This window comes from Lynx rufus, unplaced genomic scaffold, assembly GCF_022079265.1.
Source record: "Lynx rufus isolate CCGP_SWC_20201006 ecotype Redwood Valley unplaced genomic scaffold, mLynRuf1.p SCAF_13, whole genome shotgun sequence".
Taxonomy (NCBI): Eukaryota; Metazoa; Chordata; class Mammalia; order Carnivora; family Felidae; genus Lynx; species Lynx rufus.
The window spans coordinates 59,831,918-59,854,278 of NW_025814827.1; the positions used below are offsets into that span (position 1 = coordinate 59,831,918).

Consider the following 22,361-nt stretch of genomic DNA (forward strand, 5'->3'; position numbering starts at 1 on the left):
ACAGGTATAGTAGGTTATGTTTTGGTCAAGCCCTTAATCTTTTTAGATCATTTGACTTCTTAAAAACTATATATTATACTACATGATACAACACTTTATAAAGAATACATGAAATATGATAACAATATAACTTAGCATAAAATTGTATCTTAACAAAATATTATTAAAATGTAGAATTTCTAAAATCTTTTTTTACTTCATTATCATGATCTTTTTATTTTAGAAAATCAGAAAGTAAAAGAAAGAACCTTCTTTTTAGAGTGGAGTAATACAGAAGTACTATCTTGAGTACTTCTCAAGAAGAGTTTTGATGGGAGCCTTAAGGGAGACGGAAATGATTTAATACTTTGAGAAACTGACCCAAGATTGCTTTGTTACCCTGTATGGGGTTTTGCAAATTCTAGCAGCTACTTCAAGCCTGTGCATTAGCTCTTGGTCTTTCTCCATTTACTTCATCAGCGCTCATCCTGGCGTTACCTGTGTACCTGGAGTTTTCCTCTTTTGATTTCTCACCTCACTTTGTCAAGTTGCTTTAAAATTTTCCCTTGAATTGTGGCAAAATTAAAAGGTAAACAGTGCTGTTCATTCCCAAGTCAAAAGTCTTAGGTTTTTAGCCCCAAATCTGTGTTGTATAAGAGCTAATAACATTCTTCATCAGTGTTGTGTCTCTATTCCCTCCTTTTTATCAGTGAATCTAGCATGTTGAGTCTGAGGTAGGAACAGAAAGTAATGAGACTAAATAAAAACACCAAACTAAATCCAACTTCTCACAGCTCATATACTCAAATGGATACTATTTACCAAAAATAGTCTCTCAGGGATGCTGTCCTGTTCTGTTGAAACTGCCATTATTTTAAATATTTTTGGAGCTCTTTCTTTGGGATTCCCTTCAAAGAATGAGAAAATAAAATTTCTATGGGTTATGGGATATTCTCCCTTTGCCCATTTCCTCTTTACGTCTTTGTATCCTCAGTTTGGTATACTTCCCATTGGTCCCTCCCACTTCCCAGTCCCACTGCTGATTGGACCCACAGCCTGGGGATATTTCAGAGAGAACTTTTGCTTATGTTGGCTTTGAACTGAAAACTCCTAGGGAAAGAGTGAGTTGCAGACTGACACTTGGAGCCCTGGGAGACCTTTCCTTTGAGCATTTGAGGAAGGAGACTAATTTTGAAATTCACATGTGTGCCCTCAAATCTATTTTCCCCCTGTTTTTTTGACCTATATTAAGAAATATATTTTATATCATGTCACATTACATGCCAACATAAATGTAATAGAAGCCATTTACATGAAGTAGTACTACCCTTACTATTTTTGACGCTTTCTGGTATTTTGTGTTCATTTCTGTTCCATTTCATTTAAAAAAGTTGCTCATTAAGACTAATTTCATGCACCATGATGGTTTGCAGCCAGCAATTTGAAAAACAGTTCCCTAGAAATAAAGGTATAATTGGCTAAATTGCAAATGTGAATCACTAGAAGTTGAATGACATAAGTCAAGGATTGCTTGTAGTCAATTGGATATTTGTAATAAGTAAGAATTACCTTTGATTTCTCCTCTCCTATTTAAATTACTTTCCTCTCCTTTTTATTACTTTTGAGAAATAATGTGTTTAGATTATTTGCAAGGGTGTTTTACTGTTTGTTAGAAGAGCTACAGAAGTTTTAGGTAAGTTATTAGTAGGTCTTAAAAGAGTTGCTTTGAAATAAAAGTTACTATGACTCACTGAAGAAGGGTGAATAGTGCCCTTTTCCTTCCTTTTATTATCTTTTTAAATTTGAAAGTTTGAATGAGATATATGTTTGAATCAGATGGAACATAAGGAAAATAATTTCTTTTTAGAGTAAATTTCATGTAACTTTTAGTCTGAATGAAAATTTTAACCTTTAGCATTTTTAAGTTTGTAATTTTTTCCCTGGTAGTTGGTTGGTTGGCCTGTATTTTGGTCTTCTGAAAGGAAGCAATCAAGAGAAGGTCTTTGAATGTCTTCTTTAAAGATCTGTGTTTCACACTAGATGAACTCAGCCTAATTGACGCACATTTTTTTTCCAGTTTAATTTTCTACTTTCCTAGCCTTTTTCTTCTAATGACTTTATTAGAAGGATGAACAAGCTGGAAAGAAAGATTTGGGGAATATACAACTATGAGGAAAAGAGATAGTTGACTTACTTTCAGAATATAAAAGTCAGTTTACCTCCTGACTGTACAAAAGAGAGCAGATAAAATTTTTTTTAAAAGATTATTATGTATTTTTTAAAAAAGATTCTTATATTGATTTGTACAAGTTACCAAGAAAAGTTGAAATAGTTTTAGTCGCTTAAAGGTGTACTGAACTGTGGAGACATTTTAGAAAGATTTCTATTAAATTTTTTTAAGAAAATCTATTCCTTAGAAGGTTAAAAAGAAAAAAGCTTTTGTTTTCTGGGCAATATAGTTTTGAGAAGACCGCATTCCCCCCTCAGTGACAGATAAATGAAGTACTAACATATTTTGTTATTTAATGTTGAAAAAATTTTTGTATTTGTTTTTTCCATTTTAATTGAATATGTGATATTAATTGAGGTACTGTGTTTTTTGTGGTCATAAGAAGGGAACTTTATAATGATGGTCTTTCTTTATAAATGTAAGCATGCCAGATTTCCTTATCCGAATGAGTGTTACCTTGTTCAAAGTATTTCTTCCAACAGTGCTGTTGTTTTTGAAACTCTTGTTTTAGACTTGCCTTCAGAGTTGTGAGCTCTTTTTGAAGGTGAATTTGATATTCAGAAATTGCTAAAAGCCCTTTAAAGCCAAATTTATCTGGTGGGTATAAAGTTTGTAATCAGACTGGTTAAAATCATTTTTGGACAGAAGTAGAATCCTGTTTCAGCATTGAGATGCGATTTCTTGAGTGTCTCTTAAGTTAATCCAAGTACATTTCTAAAAGAGTTGTTCTAAAAATACTTTGAATAGTTGTAGAATTATTGAAATAGGTATATAACCTCTAAGATGACTGTGTTAAAAGAATCATGCTCTTTTTGACTATTGGCATATTAGTGTAAGCAGCAAAAACCTCATAATTTTTTTATTCCATCTGATATAGAGGTCTTTACTTTGTAATTCACTTCATACTTTTATTTTTCAGAGTTAATATTTATAATTTATAATTTAGCCACTGATTTTCTATGTAAATGATGATGGTGGTAACATTTATAAATGACTTTTATAGGCAATTATTTGTTTATACACATGGCAAGATTATTTTTTCCTCATTGTCCTAGTCTTTGTCCTAGGCTTTGGTAGGATGGAATTACAGTCTAATATGTCTTAGGGAAACTTCATTGGAATCTGATTGTTTTCACTTTTTAAAAGCTGCCTGGATTTCATTTGATGATAGGTCTTATAATATTTTTTTAGATAAAACAGAATTGTAATTTTTTCTTTAATTAGGCTCAAGAGGCCCAGGGAATCCTCTGGACCATCAGAATACCAATGAAAGAGGAGAATCAAGCTGTGATAGGTTAACTGATGCCCATAGAGCACCTTCTGACACTGGGTCCCTTTCACCTCCATGGGAGCAGGATCGTAGGATGATGATCCCTCCATCAGGTATGGAGAGAGTGTAATTATTTATATTTCAAAGGTAAGCAGTATATGAAACAGAAGAATGGAAGAAAAGAGGAGTACATGTATGTCCTGTTTTAAGAAAAGCTGATACATATTGGAAAACAATAATAACACAAATTTCTAACCATAATAATTAGGGGTAATTGTTCATGTTACAGAAAGCTGCTTTGTTTCCCTCCCAACCCTCTCATGGAATATCTTTATTATTTTTATTGCTCATAGAAGTAATACATGTTTATTTTAGAAAGTCCAAACAATGAAGAAATGTGTAATTAGGAAAGTGAAAAAAATCTCCCTCATCATCTTAGCATGCTTTTCCAGGTATTTAGTTTTATATATTTTAGGATTTTTTTTTTTTTTTGGTATATGTTCATAAACATAAATAGAAAAATTCCCTCATCACTTCTGTGCAATTACACTATTCACCTTCTTGTAATTGTCTTTCTTCATTAAACAGTATACCTTAGATTAACTGCTAAAATAAATATATTTACCGGAAGAGTCACAGCAGAATATCCTGAAGGAAGGCAATAACTGCTATTCTTTTAATAGCTCTTACTCTCCCAACGAATGTATTTAAAATTTTTTAGTTTGCTAAACTTTTATTTATGCAGTGTTTCAGGGACACCTCTTATGTGAAGTGAGCTATGCCTGCTTTGTATAAATTTAAAAAAACATACTACTTCAGATTCCTTCCTGAGGAGTTGGAGAGAGTAAGAATATCATGGTAAAATAACTTTAATTCCAAGAATCAGCTCTTGCTGTAGTAGTAGTGTGTATATGTTCTAAGAAATGGTGGCTCCTGCGGAGCCTGAGTTGCTTGGGTGTCTGATTCTTGATTTAGGCTGAGTTGCTTGGCTCAGTTGATTGGGTGTCTGATTCTTGATTTAGGCTCGGGTCATGATCCCAGGGTTGTAGGATCAAGCCCCATGTCAGGCTCTGCTCTGAGTGTGGAACCTGCTTAAGACTCTCTCTCTCTCTCTCTCTCTCTCTCTCTCTCTCTCTCTCTCTCTCCCCCCCCCTCTTTCCCTCTACCTCTTTCCCCTGCTTGCATGCTCTGTCTCTCAAAAAAAAAAAAAGAATCTTTTAGGGGAGTGGCATAGAACATCTTTCAAAGATTCTTTCTTGACTTTAACATTCACTAAAAAGTTTTGCTATGATAAAAATAAAGATAATAAACTACAGCCCCTTTCTCTAAGAACTTGATTGCAAGATTTTGGTGTATTATCATATCGCTACATCTGTATAGAGAACTTTCCTTTGAGAATTTACAAGCTATTAATACCAAGAATCCCTGTCACATGTGCTAACTCTCCAAGTAAAATCTGGTGTAGTGGTTTTCAAAGTTGGCTTACCTTCAGAAGTAGCCCAAGAAACTTCAAGGAAAATGCAGACATATCTGGGTCCCCCTTCAGATCAGACCTTTGGAACATGAACTTCAGAGGTAAGGCCTATATTTCTAAAATACTCCCTTGGAGGTTCTGAGGAATAGCTAAATCTAAAAACCACTAATCCATATAAAACCACTACCCTTATTATATGGAAAGAGCACGCAGTCCTCCAAGAGATTAGTTGGCAGTCTTAGGTTAAAGTAGCTAGGTAGATAGCTGAGACTAGAACTCAGTATTGACTTTGTTATTGTTCATTCATAAAATTAGAAAATTTTTTACATGTCCTTTAAAAATTGCTTGAAGCCTATAATTTTAGACTTTTGGTATTATCTCATAGATACCTAAGTCTGTTTTCATTTTGTTTCCAGGTTTTTTTCCTTCTTTTGAAAGTTGAATAATTTCTGTTGATCTGTCTTTAAGTTTACTGACTCTTCTCTCTGTCATCTCTGTTCTGCTATTAATATTTTTTAATTTAAAAAATTTATTTTTGTTTTTTTCATTTTGCTATTAATATATATTAAACCTATCTAGGAAAAGTTTTATTTTATTTTATTTAAAAAATTTTTTTAATGTTTATTTCTGAAGGAGAGAGAGAGAGAGAGAGCAAGAGAGCGTGAGCGGGGGAGGGGCAGAGAGAGAGGGAGACACAGAATCCGAAGCCGGCTCCAGGCTCTGAGCTGTCAGCACAGAGCTTGACGCAGGGCTCGAATTCACGAACTGTGAGATCATGACCTGAGCCGATGTTGGAGGCTTAACCGACTGAGCCACCCAAATGCCCTGTGGAAAAGTTTTATTTTAGATATTTTATTTTTCAGTTTTAGAATTTTCATTTTTAAATACTTTTACTGTCTGCTGAGATTTCTTATCTTTTTATTCATTGTAAGCATTTTTTAAATGTCATGAGCATAATTTTATAGTAGCTGCTTTGAAGACGAATGATCATTCTGACATGAGGGTCATCTTTTTAGTTTAAAAAACACTGATGTTAAAAAATGGCAACTGAAATAACTGAATTTCTGAGGAATATAGATTCTGTAGTTATCTGAGATTTTCTATAATGTAGTCCTATGAAGCATGCTTTGTAAATTTCATATATTTCCTTAACATGTTAGAACTTGGCAAGAATTAAAAAAAATTTTTTTTGATTTAAGACAAGTAAGCAGAAATATAAGAAATTCTATAATTCTAAGGAATCATTTGTTTTTGCACTGTTAAATACTTTGAAGAGGGGATATAGGGAGCAAATAGAAACAAAAAAAACGACTTAAGCCCTGATGTATTACTAATTACATTGATTGTAAATTGTCTAACATCAGCAGTTAAAAGACAAATTGGTAGAATGAATTAAAAAACAAACCATGACTCAACTATTTGCTGAGTACAAAACTCATTCAAATATAATAGTATAAGTAGATAGGTTGAAAATAAAAGGATGGGAAAAGGTAATACTATGCAAATATTAATCAGAAGACAGCACTAGTGGTTATTATTAACATCAGATAAAGTAAACTTAAAAGCAAAGAAAATTACCAGAGACAGAAAAACATCACATAATGATAAAAAGCATCAAGAAGACATAGCAAACACAAATGTCTATATAGCAAGCAAGAGAGCTACAAAATATGTGAAGTAAAAAGTGATAGAACTGAAAGGAGAAACGTAAATGTACCATTATAGTTGAAGGCTTCAGTATCTCTCTTTACAGTTGGTAGAACAACTAGACAATTTGGCAAGGATATACAAGAACTGAATAATACTGTTAACCACTAGGATCTAATCTACATTTATAGAATACGCCACCCAATAGCAGCAGAATATACATGCTTTCCAAGCCCCAAAGGAACATTTCCTAAGATAAATCATATCCTGGGCCATGAAACAAATTGAAAATAATTGAAATTATATACGGTATTCTGTGTTTACAGTGGAATCAAACTAGAAATAATGAACTGTTGATGCATGAACAATTTGGATAAATTTCAAGGGCACTATGTTGAATGGAAACAATCTCTGAAGGTCAGCTACTGTATAATTACATATATATCACATTTTCGAACTGACAAAATGATAGAAATGGAAAACAGATTAGGGGTTTCCCATGGGTTAGAGATAGTAAGGGAAGGTGTGTGGATGAGACTATAAAGGGTAGTATGAGGGAGATCTTTCTGGTGATGGAATAGTTCAGTATCTTGAGTGTGGTGGTGATTACACACATGTACACATGTGATAAGTTGGCATGAACTATATACTTGCATTGTATTAGTATTAGTTTCCTGGTTATTATATTGCACACTAGTTACGGAAGATTGGGGGAAATGGGGTAAAGGGTGTGTAGGACTTCTCTGTATTATTATTATTTTTTCCCTCTGTATTATTTTTGCAGCTTTCTGGGAATCCTTATTTTAAAATCAAAAGTAAAAATGAAGTCCTTTTTATTGGATACAGTACATATACAGGAAGTGCAAGTATTCTTTAGCATATAACTTGGTCTTTTCATAATTTGAGCACATTTGTATAACTAGCATTCAGATCAAGGCTGTTTTCAGTTCATTTTTCTTCATCTTAGGAACTTAGAAATCTTTTCAACTTTGCAGGAAAAAAATGTTATTGATGGATAATATAAATAAGTTAACATTCACCTATCATACAATAATTGGATTAGAATTTTAACAAGAATATGTTCTAAATAACTCACCCATTACAAGTTCATTTTTTGTTTTTTTGTTTTTTTTTAAAATTTTTTTTTTTTCAACGTTTATTTATTTTTGGGACAGAGAGAGACAGAGCATGAACGGGGGAAGGGCAGAGAGAGAGGGAGACACAGAATCGGAAACAGGCTCCAGGCTCTGAGCCATCAGCCCAGAGCCCGACGCGGGGCTCGAACTCACGGACCGCGAGATCGTGACCTGGCTGAAGTCGGACGCTTAACTGACTGCGCCACCCAGGCGCCCCTTTTTTTTTTTTTTAAAGTTTATTTATTTTGAGAGAGAGACAGAGAAAGAGCAAGAGAGTGCAGGAGCAGGAGAGGGGCAGAGAGAGAGGGAGAGAGAGAATCCCAAGCAGGCTCCACACTCTACTTGTGGGCCTGTTCCGGGACCTGATGCAGGGCTGGTGGTGGGGCTGGAGGCGGGCTTGACACAGGGCTTGACATGGGGCTTGGTCTCCCGAACCATGAGATCATAACCTAAGCCGAAATCAAGAGTTGGATTGGATGCTTAACTGACTGAGCCACTCAGGTACCCCTGTAAATTCTTAATAAATAAGAACTTATGCAACAGAAATTTAACCAAAGTGACTTACTTGACTCAGTGCTTTGCTCCATAAGAAATGGAGCTTCATTCTTTGAGTCTCTCATTCTTGTTGCTGAAGTACAGGAGTAGAAAAGCAAAAACATGCTTTTTTAAATCTCTCTGAGTCAGAACAGCTAACATTTGATTGACCAAAGCAAGTCACATGACATAATTTAGAATCAGTGGGCAGGAAATATATTCTGCCTCTTGAAGACAAAGGTACAAGGATGGTGAAGAATTGAGATCATGAATGCAGTATATCAGAGGGGTTATACTTTTACAATGTGTTTTCACTTGTATAACTATATGTAAAAAATATATTTGTATACTATAATGTCTTAGATTTTAAAATTACTCTTTAAAATTGTTTTAAAATGTTTATTTTTGAGAGAGAGAGAAAGCAGAGTGTGAGCAGGGGCAGGAGGGGCAGAGAGAGAGAGATAGGGAGACATAGAACTTGAAGCAGGCTTCAGGCTCTGAGCTGTCAGCACAGAGCCCGACCTGGGGCTCAAACTCACAAACTGTGAGATCATGACCTGAGCTGAAGTCGGACGCTCAACCGACTGAGCCACCCAGGTGCCCCTAAAATTACTCTTTAGAAGAAAGAAATAATGTAATTTTTTGTTTAGTTTTTCTAATAAATGGTTCCTAAGTAATTGCCTTGCTTTCTTTGCACTTGTTCTTTTTTTTTTTTTTTTTTTTACAAAACAGAGTAATAATTTAAGTGAGTTTTTAGAAAATCTTAAAATACTGTCTCTTAACTAACATTTAGCATTTACCATTATGTTTTAAGAGTCATGAATCTTAAAATATTCTTGTATCTTATATAAATTATGATTAGTGACATGTTTCAACAGTATTAGTAGCAAATAATTCAAATAAGAAAACTAATGCTGCTAGACTTTAAATGATATCTTTTTGACCATGAGGGAACAAATTTGCAGAAACCTTGGCTTTTAGCCTTGAGAATTATACCACAAAGAAGTTATAGTTAATTTCTACTGCAGGTATTAATCAGAGTAATGATTTGTCATACATAAATGAATCTACTAAGAATCCAACAAGAAAGGTATTACTTATGTCTAAATTCATATAAATATTTTTGGTAGTATTTTAGCTGAGAAAAAAGAGTAAGAAAACCACAGATACTTTAATGAAACAAAGTTTTAGTTTTTTTTCATTTTTTTATTCCTTGGTTTTCTTGATTTCAGTGCTCCTTTTGATTTTAGTGCACTAATTTCAATATCCTTATACTCCTATAACTGGCCACACAGCCTCCTTTTCCATCAGGAAGAAGTAATAGAAAAGAATGAAGAATCTTAATTCTCTGCTAGAGTAGACAGATGTAAATTAAAGGAGGATTATGTCACTTCTCCTCCTTTTTTAAAGCTTTAATATTTTTAGAGTTTCTGTTAAAAGAGCAAGAAGTATGTATGTAGTTTCTCTTATTTTTGTCATTGCTTATCTTTTACTAGTTTGGATAAGATATGTGAGGGGTAGCAAAGAGATTTAGCAGCTCTTTGATAGTATTATGAATTAAGTCTGGTCTTCAGCCTTGGATGTTTAAAAACATGCTTTATCTCTTGAAGGGATGAATAAGAGATACATACAGCCAAATTGAGGATGATAGTTTTAAATTTTACCTTGAGAAACAAAAGCAGCATAAAGCCAACTTTAGATAGCATTAGAAGTGCAGGCATAGATTTTTACTTTACTGGCTCTAATTTGTAAACTTTTATGCAGATAATTGTTCTTCATGGTGAACATTCTTTTATACAAGATTCACTTGATGAAATAAGAGTTGGTCTTAAGTTAGGCCCATTTTGATCTCCTTGTTGAGATTTTGGAGTCTTCATATACTTAATAAGGTGTCCTAACAGCTTCAATGATGCTTTTATCCTCTTAGGGAATGGTATTTGCTTAAAAGTTGTTTCTACATTTTTGGGCTACCCCTTGTTTTGGAGTGTATATTTTCTGTATCACTATCACTTCTTGTAATGATCCTATATAAATTCTAATGATTTGTATTGGTTGTGTTTGGTAGACAGGTTACTGCTATACATGTTTAATTAACTCTAAAAATCTTTAGTTTTCCAATCTTTATGAAGAGAGTAGATTGAGGAGAGAGTAGGATGCGGGGAGAAATGTAGACGATGTTTTGAAAAATTTTGCTTTCTTTTTTTTTTTTAAATTTTTTAAATGTTTATCTTTATTTTTGAGACAGAGGACAGAGCATGAGCAGGCGAGAGGCAGATAGAGAGGGAAACACAGAACTCGAAGCAGGCTCCAGGCTCTGAGCTGTCAGCTCAGAGCCCAACGCGGGGCTCGAACGCGACAACTGCGAGATCATGACCCGAGCTGAAGTCAAATGCTCAACCGACTGAGCCACCCAGGCACCCCAAAAAATTTTGCTTTCAGTAAAAGCGAGAGATGAAATGGTAGCTGGGAGGGAGAGTTTTTTTTTTTTTTTAAGATGGAAAATATTGCAACATTTATTTACTGATGGGAATAATGCAAGGTAGAAAATGAAATTGATGATGTATGGGAGAGAGTATAATTATAAAAGTGAAACACTTGAGTGGTAAACAGAAAGGATGGGATCCAGACTCTAAGTGAGAAATTAGATAGGAGCTAAGTCACTTTATTCATTTGAAAAAGAAGGAAGGCACAAGTAGGTACAGATGTAGAGACTGGGTAAGGGTGAGTGAAGCTGTCTAGTTCCATCAATTCTTGGTGTGGCAAGATCATTAACTTGGGATGAGCGGAGGGAGTTATCAGAGATTTGAAGAGAGAGAAAAAGATACACAATAGCCATTTAGTAGAGTGAAGGAACTCAAACTTCACTGGAGTGTAGTATGATTACAGGGCAGTGTTGAGTATCTATTTGAAATTTATGGTCATAAATTTGAATGAGACCAGTGACTATTATGCTTTAATATGGTTTATAAATATAAAATGTTTAATTTCTCATGTAGTTACTTTGGATGCTTTTTTGCACCAGTTATTATGTTAAGTGCTTTTTATTGATTGTTCTAACACTCAACAGTGTTATTCCTGTTTTATGGAAAAAGGAACAAAAACAAAGATAATGTAAAATCTTGCCTATTACCTTCTAAAATTGCATGTTAATATTTGCTTCAGGTGTGTGTGAGAGAGAGAGAGAGAGAGAGAGAGAGAGAGAGAGAGAGAGAACATGTAAATAAAACATATAAAGAAAAAAACAGCACACTATATAAATGAGGTTATTCAACTTCCTTTCCTGGAGCCGTTACTATCCTTCTTTCCCAGAGGTGACTACTCATGCATTTAGTGTGTGCAAACTTACAGACCATATATAATTAAAAAAAAAAGTTTTTTTCTATTTTATCAAGTTTTTTATCAACATTATGTTCTTGATTTCTTTCTATTTTAATATAAAGTTTATTACCTTAATTACTATATAGTATTTCTGTATATAAATATACCACAATGTATTTATCCAGTGTTCTTTGATGAGCATTTAGGGTGGTGTTTCCAGTGTTTCACTGTTAGTAACAATGCTGCAGTTAACACCCCTTGCATATATGTTATTTAGAGATGAGCTGAAGAAATGAAATTGCTGAGTAATAGGATAAGCATATTTTCCTTTCCTTTCCTTTCCTTTCCTTTCCTTTCCTTTCCTTTCCTTTCCTTTCCTTTCCTTCCTTTTCTTTGTTATTTTAGAGAGAGAGAGAGAGAGAGCATGAGCAGGAGAGAGGGAGGGAGAGAGAATCATTTTTTAAAATGCTTATTTATTTTAGAGAGAAAGAATGTGCGTGCACAAGCAGGGTAGGGGCAGAGAGAGAGGGAGAGAATCCCAAGCAGGCTCCATGCTCAGTGCAGAGGCTGTCGCAAGGCTTAATCCCAGAAACCATGGGATCATGACCTGAGCTGAAATCAAGAGTGGATACTCAACTGACTGAGCCACCAAGGTGCCCTGTTTTTAGTGTTAATAGATGTTGCCATATTGTCCTCAAGAGTGGCTGTACATAAAGGATTTGAGAGTACTTATTTCTCCAATACTTGGTGTAAAACTTTTTGAATATTTCCAGCAATAGGAGTTAAAATTATTGTCTCCTTTTTATTTGTAGTTCTTTGATTAGTGAGCTTGAACATCTTTTCATGTTTATTGGTCATTTGTATTACCTGTATTTATTTGCTGCAAATTGCCTGACCCATTTTATTTCCTGCTTGCTAGCAATTCTTTTTTTAATTTTTTTTTTTAATTATTTTTGAGAGAGAGAGAGCATGTACACAAGCAGGGGAGGAGCAGGGAGAAAGAGGATCCCAAACAGACTCCGTACTGACAGCAGAGAGCCTGATGCAGGGCTTGAATTCACCAACTGTGAGATCATGACCTGAGCTAAAGTCAGACGCTTAACTACTGAGCCACCCAGGACCCCCTTCATAGGAATCTTAGTACATTTTGGATACTAATCTTTTGTCTTTTGCAATACTCTATTGGTTTGTTATTACGCATGCTCTTGTTATACATAAGTTTCAAATTTTCTTATAGGTAAGTTAATCCATGTTTATTTTTATGGAATTTTTGTTTTGTTTAAGGCCTGTCCCTAGATCAAAATGATATTCTCTGTTTTCTTTCTTTCAAAAATCTTAGAATTTTGTTTTAATTTTTAAGTTTTCAATTTGGGTTTGATTTCTGTTTTAGTGTTTTAGTGAGGAATTATTTTATTCCATTGAATAGACAGTTATTTTAATATTATATATTGGTTCATCAATTTGAGATATTACTTTTATCTTAAATGTCCATATTTGCATAGATCTATTTCTTAGACATTCTTTCTATACCATTGGTCTCTTTATTCCAGACTCGTAACCTATCTGTATCAATGCTGCTATCATCTGCTTTCTGGAAATTTTGCTTTTCATTCCATTTAAATTCCTTAATTATTAGGATAAACTATTTTTTTCATGTTGTGAGTGAAGATGTTTATTGTACTTGGTTATTAGGCAGTATTAAACCTAAAAAAAAATCCCAATCCTTTATCCATCTTTATGCTTCTCTTGTTAACCAACTTGATGTTTCTCTTATGTGATAGAACCCCAGATTATTAAAATAGGTACTGAGGGAACTATCACAGTCCAAGATTTGTTATGGAATGAAAAGAGATAGACAGCATTTTTATTTGACATAGACATCTTGGATTTTATTCAAATTCTTAGTTTATGAAACTGCTTCAGAATGCTGTGTACACTTATTGGCAGCCTTTATTCATTTTTTCCCCCTGATCCTTTTCCTTCTCCCATTCTTTCTTCTTAATCATGTCTTCTTTTATAAGGGTGGTAAAAAAACAAAGGTAAGCAAGCAAGCAAGGAACTATGTCTTTATTTTCTCTATTTTAGTCTCATTGGTTATAGCTTTATCATATTGCATGTGTGTATGTTTGTGGGCGTGTTTATGTGTGTATGTGTATATTTGTGTTTGAGCATAATACCCTGTTTACTTGTTCATCTGTCCTTTTCTCTCAGGGTAAGCTTCACCTCCTTGGTAACAACACCATTTCTGATTCCTCCAATCAAAATTCATTAGGCTACCACTCATATAATTTGTATACCTCTTTATTAACGCATTGACCACACTGTATTTATTTCTGTCACCATTAGACTATGAAAGCATGGACTGTATCAAAACCAGCTTTGTATCACTACTGCCACGTACACAATAGGTCTTGGTAGATTTAAGGAGTTAATTATATTGGCCAGTGGAGGGCAACATGGGTATATGATTTATAAAATAGTAAGCTTGTAGCAAAATTTTTTATTTCTGAGGTTGCTGATATTGTGGAGATGTAATTTAGAAGCAAAATAATGATATGGTATGGTATCTTGAGGCTTGATTAAGAAAGAGCTGGGAAGTTTTCAGGTTTACCCATTTTTATCCCCTTGGCCAAATTCTGCCATTTAATTAATCCCATGTTTGTGGTAGAAAGGGAAAACTCCTTTTAGATCTCAGTGGTTATATTGGCCTTTCTTTTCACTGGGCTAATTCAGACTCATAGAGACAGCTTTTTGCTAAGATTCTGAAAGGGGGAGGAAATGAGCCTGAGACTGTCCAGATCTTTCTCTCCTAATGCACATCCTTTGACCCTTGGGAGCTCATTAAATATAATTCTATTAACTCTGGTTGATGCCAAGTGGTTTTCATGGCTTTGTGTGGGAGAGGTGTGTCAGTAAGGTCCCTTGTGGCTGAGTCAGATGAGGGGTGACCTATCCAACATTGTATGGAGTTCGCATTATGAATTGCTGCTTAGAATAGTCACGGAAGGCAATTTGCAGCTGTTTTTCCTTATCCATCTGGATAAGAGAGAGTCACATAATTCACCCCCTTTGACTTTCCTCTTATTTTTGGAGTTGGGCATATCATACCTAATGTATAAAAATCTGCCATTGCCTAGCCAAGATGAGATGGACTACTTATATTTTTTCAAGAATGAGGAGTTCTACAAGGACCCAGGAATGATCATTTTGTTATCATAAGTGACACCTGGGGGCAAAGGTGGTTAGCTGTAGAAGCACCTGAGTCAGAGTCTGTGCCCAGATTTGTGTCTGTCTAGGTGTCCTTAATCTGAGCATTGTGAGATCTTCCCCTTTCATTTTGGAGGGATGCTAAATTCCAAAATATTGAAGTTACTAAAAATTTCATCCTTGATGACCTCTGAATAATACTTCTTGCTTTGGTGACTATTTATTTTATCATCGTCTATTCTGCTAAATTTCTTGATATGCTTACAACATACTCTCTTTTTTCTTTGTCAGTAGTGATCTTCTCAGTGATGTTTTTGATATGTTGATGTATTTACTTCCTTCACTGAACTGAAACTTTCAAAATCTAGAGTAGCATATTATAATTGTGTTTACTACAAAGGTAGAGTTATTGCCTTTAGTGAATAATTTTCCTAAAATTACTTACTATTGTCTACCAAGAATATAGGTCAATTTTTAGGAAGCAAGAGAAATGTCTATATTCAATATATTAAATGTAAGTAAACTTGATTTATTTTTATATTGATGAAAATATTTTAAAAACTTATTTTCTAGGCCAACCATATCCTGATCCATCTCTTCCTCCACAAAGGCAAGACAGATTTTACTCTAATTCTGGTAGACTGTCTGGACCAGCAGAACTCAGAAGTTTTAATATGCCATCTTTGGATAAATTGGGTAAGAAATACTTTGTGTATGTGTATGTGTTTTTTAATAATGATGGCACACTAAAGAATTGGGAGCTGAAAAAAGGACTAGTAACTGCTACCTCTAATAGCTCTTTTTAAAAAAAATTTTTTTTTAATGTTTATTTATTTTTGAGAGAGAGATAGAGAGAGACAGAACGAGTGGGGAAGGGTCAGAGAGAGAGGAAGACAGAGAATCTGAAGCAGGCTCCAGGCTCTGAGCTTTCAGCAGAGAGGCCGACATGGGGGCTCAAACTCATGAACCATGAGATCATGACCTGAGCTGAAGTCGGACACTCAATGGATTTAGCCACCCAGGTGCCCCTACCTCCAATAGCTCTTAATGCCAAAATCTTTCCTGAAAACTTTCTAGTTTTATGTTTCTTGATATATTGTTTGTACCCGTGGCATCTGCATATATGTTAATGGTTGGTTTGGGCACTATTGTAATGGGTCTACTATATGTACCTCTGATGGCAAATTTTACTCTATTCCATGATTAATTATAAAAATTTTTCCAGTCCACTTACATGTATCCTGTTTTGTAATCAGGGAGGGTAGGCTAGTGTAAATGGATATGTGAAAATCCACCAGAAAAATAATTTGGATGCATGCTCTGTTGCTGGTTTAACCAGTTACCTTATTTAGTCATTTCTTACTTAGATTTAACTAACATTTACTGAGTAACCTACTATTTGTCAGGCACTCTTTTTAAAAAAAAAATTTTTTTTTAAATATTTATTTATTTTTGAGAGAGCACAAGCATGGGAGGGGCAGAGAGAGAAAGAGACACAGAATCCAAAGCAGGCTCCAGGCTCTAGGCTCTGAGCTGTCAGCATAGAGCCTGATGCAGGGCTCGAACCCATGAACTGTGAGATCATGACCTGAGCCAAAGTTGGTCACTCAACCACCTGAGCCACTCAGTCTCCCCAGGCACTCTTTTCTTTAAACCACCTCACAGCAAACCACTGAAGTCGGGAAATATATATATCCAGTGTACCAGTCAGAACTGTTTAACATTAAAAAAATGAAAAGTAAATAGAAAATTAAAATAAATTTATTGGTAGAATGTTTCCTCAGCAAACGGAATTTTATTTATTGTAGAAAATCAATCTTTTTTGAATAATAAGCAAAGAAGCAGATGTATGGCCTGGTTTTTCTCTTATTAGTTATAATGAAATAAGTTCTTTCTAACTCTTTGGATTTTGAATTGTTTTCCCCCATTGATTCAAGCTTAATGGAGTGAAAGTATTATGTGATTAAATATTTATTTTTAAACTACTGCTATTTAAGATTTTTTACATGTCCTTTTTTTGTTGTTATTGAATAATATCCAATTAATCAGATCATTTTTAAGTGACTACTATTTAGAAGGTGCCCTACATGATATGGCAGATAACGTAATTATAATAAGATGTAGTTTCTGCTTGTAAGAAGCTAGTAATTAAATGCGGAGAAAGAAATCTTTATCTTTAATTAATACTGATCAGAATAGTACGTTCCATTAGAAAATATGCTGTGTTCACTGAGAGAACTCTCATGTAGTTGAAGGATCAAGGAAAACTCCATGAAGGAGGTAGCATTTGAGCTGCTTTTGAGGGAATTTGAAAAATTGGTTGAGAGGTGGGGATCTGTGTCAGTAATGATGAACAGCATAAGTAAAAACAAAGAAAAGATCTCAAGTCATTGATGAATAATGGTTATAAAACTGAGATATTAATCACTTGACAAAGTCTTATGAGGTTAAATGAATTAATATGTGTTGAAGTACTTTGTAAATAGAAAAGTTCTGTATAAACTTTTGTAAAAGTTCTATAAATTATAATAATAAATATTATTGGTTTGTCAGTATATGTCACATGGAGAAGAATGATGAGAGTTCTGATTGAAACGTATTAAAATCTGACTAGCACTAGTGCTCATAAACATTTGTTGAATGAAAGTGAATTATTTAATCTTCACAATGAACCTATGAAGTAGACGCTATTGTCTCATTTTATAGATGAACAAATCAAGTCTCAAAATAGTGCTCAGGTAGGAAGTATCAGAGGCAAGACTTGAACTCAAGCTTGTCTGTGTCCAGAGCCATGGTCTTGATCCCTATCCATTATTGAAATGAGATGGTAGTGGATCTAACTTTTGATGCACTAAATGTCTATAGAAAGCTTACCATTTGACAGGTGTTATGGTAGTTGCTGTATTTCAGTGGTGAATAGAGCTCAGCATTCCTTACAACTTGAGGTCTAGTAAAGACCTATATGCAGTTACACTACACAGTAACAAAGTAATGAATACAAAATGCTATGGGACCATATGGGGCACTTACCAAGATGAGGTATTGGTGTTTCAAGTGTGGGATAGTTAGAATTTTCCTGGAGTACATTTAAGCTGAGAATTAAAGGTCCAGAATTAGTTGGATCAAAATAATGGCAATCATGTTCTAGGAGAAGAGAATAGCATCTTTAAAGATGCTATTAAGAGTTAAGATGTCCTAATAAATTATGGCTGCCACATGGAGTGTGAGTCAGGGAATACTGAAACAAGTAGTAAAAAGGTTAAGCAGTGCATAGAGTTCTTAGGGCTTTGCAAAGCTGGTCAAAATTTGGACCATATTCATAGGGTAATGGAACATATTAAAGGATTTAAAAATGACAATGTCATCAGATCTGTATTTTAGAGAAATTACTGTCGTTGTATTATGTGAATGGATTGGAGGGAGCAGTCAAGATTGGAGGCAGGGTAGCTTTTTAGGAGACTGTGACAGGAATCTACATGGGTGAGGGTGGTGTTTTAACAGAGGGGAGAGATAGATGTGAACAGACCTAGAGAAAATAGAATTAGGAGGATTTAGGATTGAAAGCATGTGGGATTGTGGGGGAGATGAGGAGTCTTGGCTGATGCCCAGGTTCCTGGCTGTGGCATCTGGGCCATTCATTGAAAAAGGAGCAGCAGCAAGTTTGACAAGAAAGATTATTAGTTGCATTTTGAACTTAAAGAATTAGCGACACCTGTGATACACCTGTATGAATATTCAAATAGGCAGTTCAAGCTTTCTGGTCCTTGGGGAGATATCTAGATCTGAATTACATGTCTGGAAATCATTAGTAGTATATATCAAATTACAGCTGTAGGAGTGGATGGGATTTTTCAAAAGAGAATGAAAGAATAGGGCTGAGGTAGAACTCTGAGAAGACCACCATTTAAGGATGTTAAGGATGTTAAGGTAGTGGAGCCCACCAAAGAGATTGAAGAGTGACTAGCAAGGAAAGATAGAGAGAAAGAAGGGTACCATTACAAAAATTGAAGGCTGAGAAGATTTAAAGAGGGAGAGAGTAGTCAACAAGGATGAGAAATAATATAAAATGAGGACTAAAGTGTCTTTTAATTTTCCACAAAAGTAATTTCAGTGGAGTAGTGGATGTTGTTAAATAGATGGCAGTGTGAACAGCACAAAATGAGAGGCATTCCAAACAATATATATAGAACAGTTATTGATTACAGAAGAGAAGGATAGCTGTAGGGGAATTTCCTTTTTCTGTCTCATTTTTCTGTCTCATGTAGTTGGGAGAGACTTGCTAATAGAATGGGTTTAGCTGAAAGGGAGGAGGGAGGTAACAGAGAGGAAGATCTCTGAGGAAGCTGTAAGGGTGGGATTCTGAGCACAGAATCAGGGTCAAAAATCATCTATAAGGATCCTTTTCCATGATAATAGGAGGAAAGATGATAGGAATATAGTTGCTGATACATTTATTTGTTTGATTACAAAAAGTTAAGGGAGTTTCTAAGGGACTTAGTGTAGTAGGTTTGAAGAGAATGGAGGTTTAAAATGCTGAGGAGAAACATGATGTGGAAGACACAGAAAGAAAGTTAATCACTAAGCAGCTGAAAGTATGGCTAGAAATCCATCAGCTTGGAGTGGAGCCTATCTATACACGAATCTATGGTTTATTTTACCCTCAGAAGTGGTAAATAGCTCAGATATAGGCAGAATGGAATTGGAGACTTGGATTAATCTAGGGCTGGAACATTGTCAGGCACATGTAAAATATGGCCAGTGGGGTAAGGACATTGATGACTGGATGCAGTGATGGACTTTGAAGTCCAGTTAATTAGGGAAGAAAATGAGGAGAGGAGGAAACTGAAGAGTTAGACCAAAGGACTGGAAGCTTCAGTGACAAGAACAGGTGTAGTGAGAATAACTAAATGAGTAGGCTAGGCAAGGATAGGTAGTTGTGGTCAGAGAAGAGGGTTGTTTGAATTTACCTTCTCATAGACTGAGCAGTTCTTGATGATAACAAAGTCCAGGAACACTTATTTCAAATAATGGCTAAGTTCAAATGCTAGTCTGTGTTACCTGATGGAGGAATTAGGAAGGTAGAATGAAATAGTGAAAGGAAGGAGGGAAGAAGAGAGGGAGGGAGAAAGGAAAGGAAGGAAAGGAGGAAGAAGGGAGAGGGATGCTACCTTCCAGAAATCTCCTTATGATGCTCTTACAGCAGGGTTGCCTAGGAACAAGCCACAAAAATCTCTGCCATGTGCCTTTGCAGAACTTTGAATGTGCCAAAATTTCCAGTGTCCTGAAGCTGTTCTTATGGCCCTAATGCAGGATGTTGGTATCAGGCTGGTTTAGGTACTGACAGGGGGAGTGGGGAAATATCAATTCTTTGTGATCTGGAGGTATTCTAGGAATGGAGTGATCAGTTATGTATTAAAAAAAATTTTTTTTAAGGTTTATTCATTTTTCAGAGACAGAGAGAGACAGAACATGAGGCGGGGAGGGGCAGAGAGAGAGAGGGAGACACAGAATCTGAAGCAGGCTGTGAGCTGTCAGCACAGAGCCTGACACGGGGCTTGAACTCACAGACCACGAGATCATGACCTGAGCTGAAATTAGATGCCTAAATGACTGAGCCACCCAGGTCCCCCTACAGTTATGTATTTTAATTGGTTTAATTTTTATGTTTAGATGGGCCAATGTCTTCAGAAATGGAATCCAGTAGAAATGATAGCAAAGACGATCTTGGTGTAAGTATTGAAAGTGGAATTTTATCCATGTATTCAGGAGCTTTCCAGTCTCTTGGTTTACTAGAATAGAAATTTAGCTGGCAATATAGTTGTTGATACAAAACTACTTCTCCCATTTTGACAACTATATATACTTCCTGCATAGCATTATAGCTGTTTCTTTTCTGGATTGTACTCTGTGGTGAAAAAGTACAATTTACAGACTAGAGTCTTAGTTTACTAAAGTTAAACGAGAATTTGGATTTTTCCCCCTTGGATTTTTATTTCAATGTTTTAAAGTATATTTTTGTTACTATGTTTACAATTTTTGCTTTTGGTCACTTTATGTTGAAAATATAAACACCTTTTCTTTTTTTCAGTATATGCTTGATAAAGAATGTATATTTTGATACTCTTCAACTATTTTTCTTTTTTTTTCAAGTTTTATTTATTTATTTATTTTGAGAGAGTGAGCGTGTGAATAGGGGGAAGGGCAGAGAGACAGGAGAGAGAGAATACCAAACAGGCTCCACATTGTCAGCACAAGCCCATTGTGGGGCTTGATCTCACAAATTGTGAGATCAAGACCTGAGCCCAAATCAAGTTGGATGCTTAACCGACTGAGCCATCCAGGTACCCTCTCTGTTTTATCTTTAGCCAGAATATTACTTTGTTTTGGTTAAAACTGTTTTCTTTTGAGTTAATATTTGTGATAGCAAAAATCAGTCTGATGTAGAAAAATGAATCTTTCTCAGGGGACTGTTAAGACTGTTATAGACTGCTTTCTGGCGAGGTGCCTAGGTGCTTTCTTTTAAACCTAAGGTTTTCAGGAACATTACTGCAAATTTTGCTGTTGTTTTAGTGACTGCTGTATGTCAATTTGTTATAGAATTTAAATGTGCCTGATTCATCTCTCCCTGCCGAAAGTGAAGCAACTGGCCTTGGCTTTGTTCCTCCACCTCTTGCTCCAATCAGGGGTCCATTGTTTCCAATGGATACAAGGGGCCCCTTCATGAGAAGAGGTCCTCCTTTTCCTCCACCTCCTCCAGGGAGCATGTATGGAGCTTCCCGGGATTTTTTCCCACCAAGGGATTTCCCTGGCCCACCACATCCTCCATTTGCAGGTATGTTTTTTTTCTTTGAACTTAATATGTGTTTTATAGAGTAAATCAAAGATATAATTCTATTTCCTATTCATATATTAAGTTTTCTCACCACAAGTATACTGTTATTCTTCAAATTGGGAAGGTAGCCAACTATTAGTAGACTGTAATGAGGCCTCAACTTGATTCATCCTAATGATATGGGAATTACTCTGTGTTTCAGTAATTGGGAAAATCATTGGCCTTTTGTAGCAGTCTTATGTTAAGACCAAAATTATTTATATCTTATTTGATAGAAACTGGTTACTGCATCAATTAGTAAAAATAATTACAACATATATTTTAACATTAAAATTACTGGCTAAAGTGTTTTTAAAAGTCTTTTTCATAAGTAGTTCCTATGTAGTCCTACTTATTTAAAACCTAAAATATGTTTATCGTGTTTGGACTAATTGTTGAATTCACTGAAATTTTTTCATAGCGTCACATATAAGAAAAAAGGAATCATTTTTTGCTTTTATATCTATACATTGCCATTTAGAACTATAGGTTTCTGTAGAATAAACACATGGTTACCAAACACAAGGCAGAAGGTTGTTATGTGCCTGATATGGTTATTTCTCACCTTATTTCTCCTCTATTTTAAAGTTTAAGGTGAATTAAAGTGAATTTTGGGGAATTCCAAGACAGTCTTTGATATAACTAAATGTTTTAGGATAATATCCAATTAGAATTGGAAATTAGTGATCTGAATT

The 22,361-nt window shown here is 35.0% G+C and overlaps 1 protein-coding gene across 6 annotated transcripts in view; it reads left to right on the forward strand.

Annotated features, from left to right (window-relative positions):
• Positions 1 to 22,361, forward strand: part of MIA2 (MIA SH3 domain ER export factor 2) — a 106,562-nt gene that overhangs the window by 83,291 nt on the left and 910 nt on the right. For all 6 annotated transcript variants that reach the window (XM_047075643.1, XM_047075639.1, XM_047075641.1 and 3 more), the window contains 4 exons: positions 3,434 to 3,592; positions 15,369 to 15,491; positions 20,466 to 20,524; positions 21,393 to 21,627. In XM_047075643.1, the coding sequence (XP_046931599.1) occupies positions 3,434 to 3,592; positions 15,369 to 15,491; positions 20,466 to 20,524; positions 21,393 to 21,627 (576 nt within the window). The remainder of the gene's footprint in view (positions 1 to 3,433; positions 3,593 to 15,368; positions 15,492 to 20,465; positions 20,525 to 21,392; positions 21,628 to 22,361) is intronic.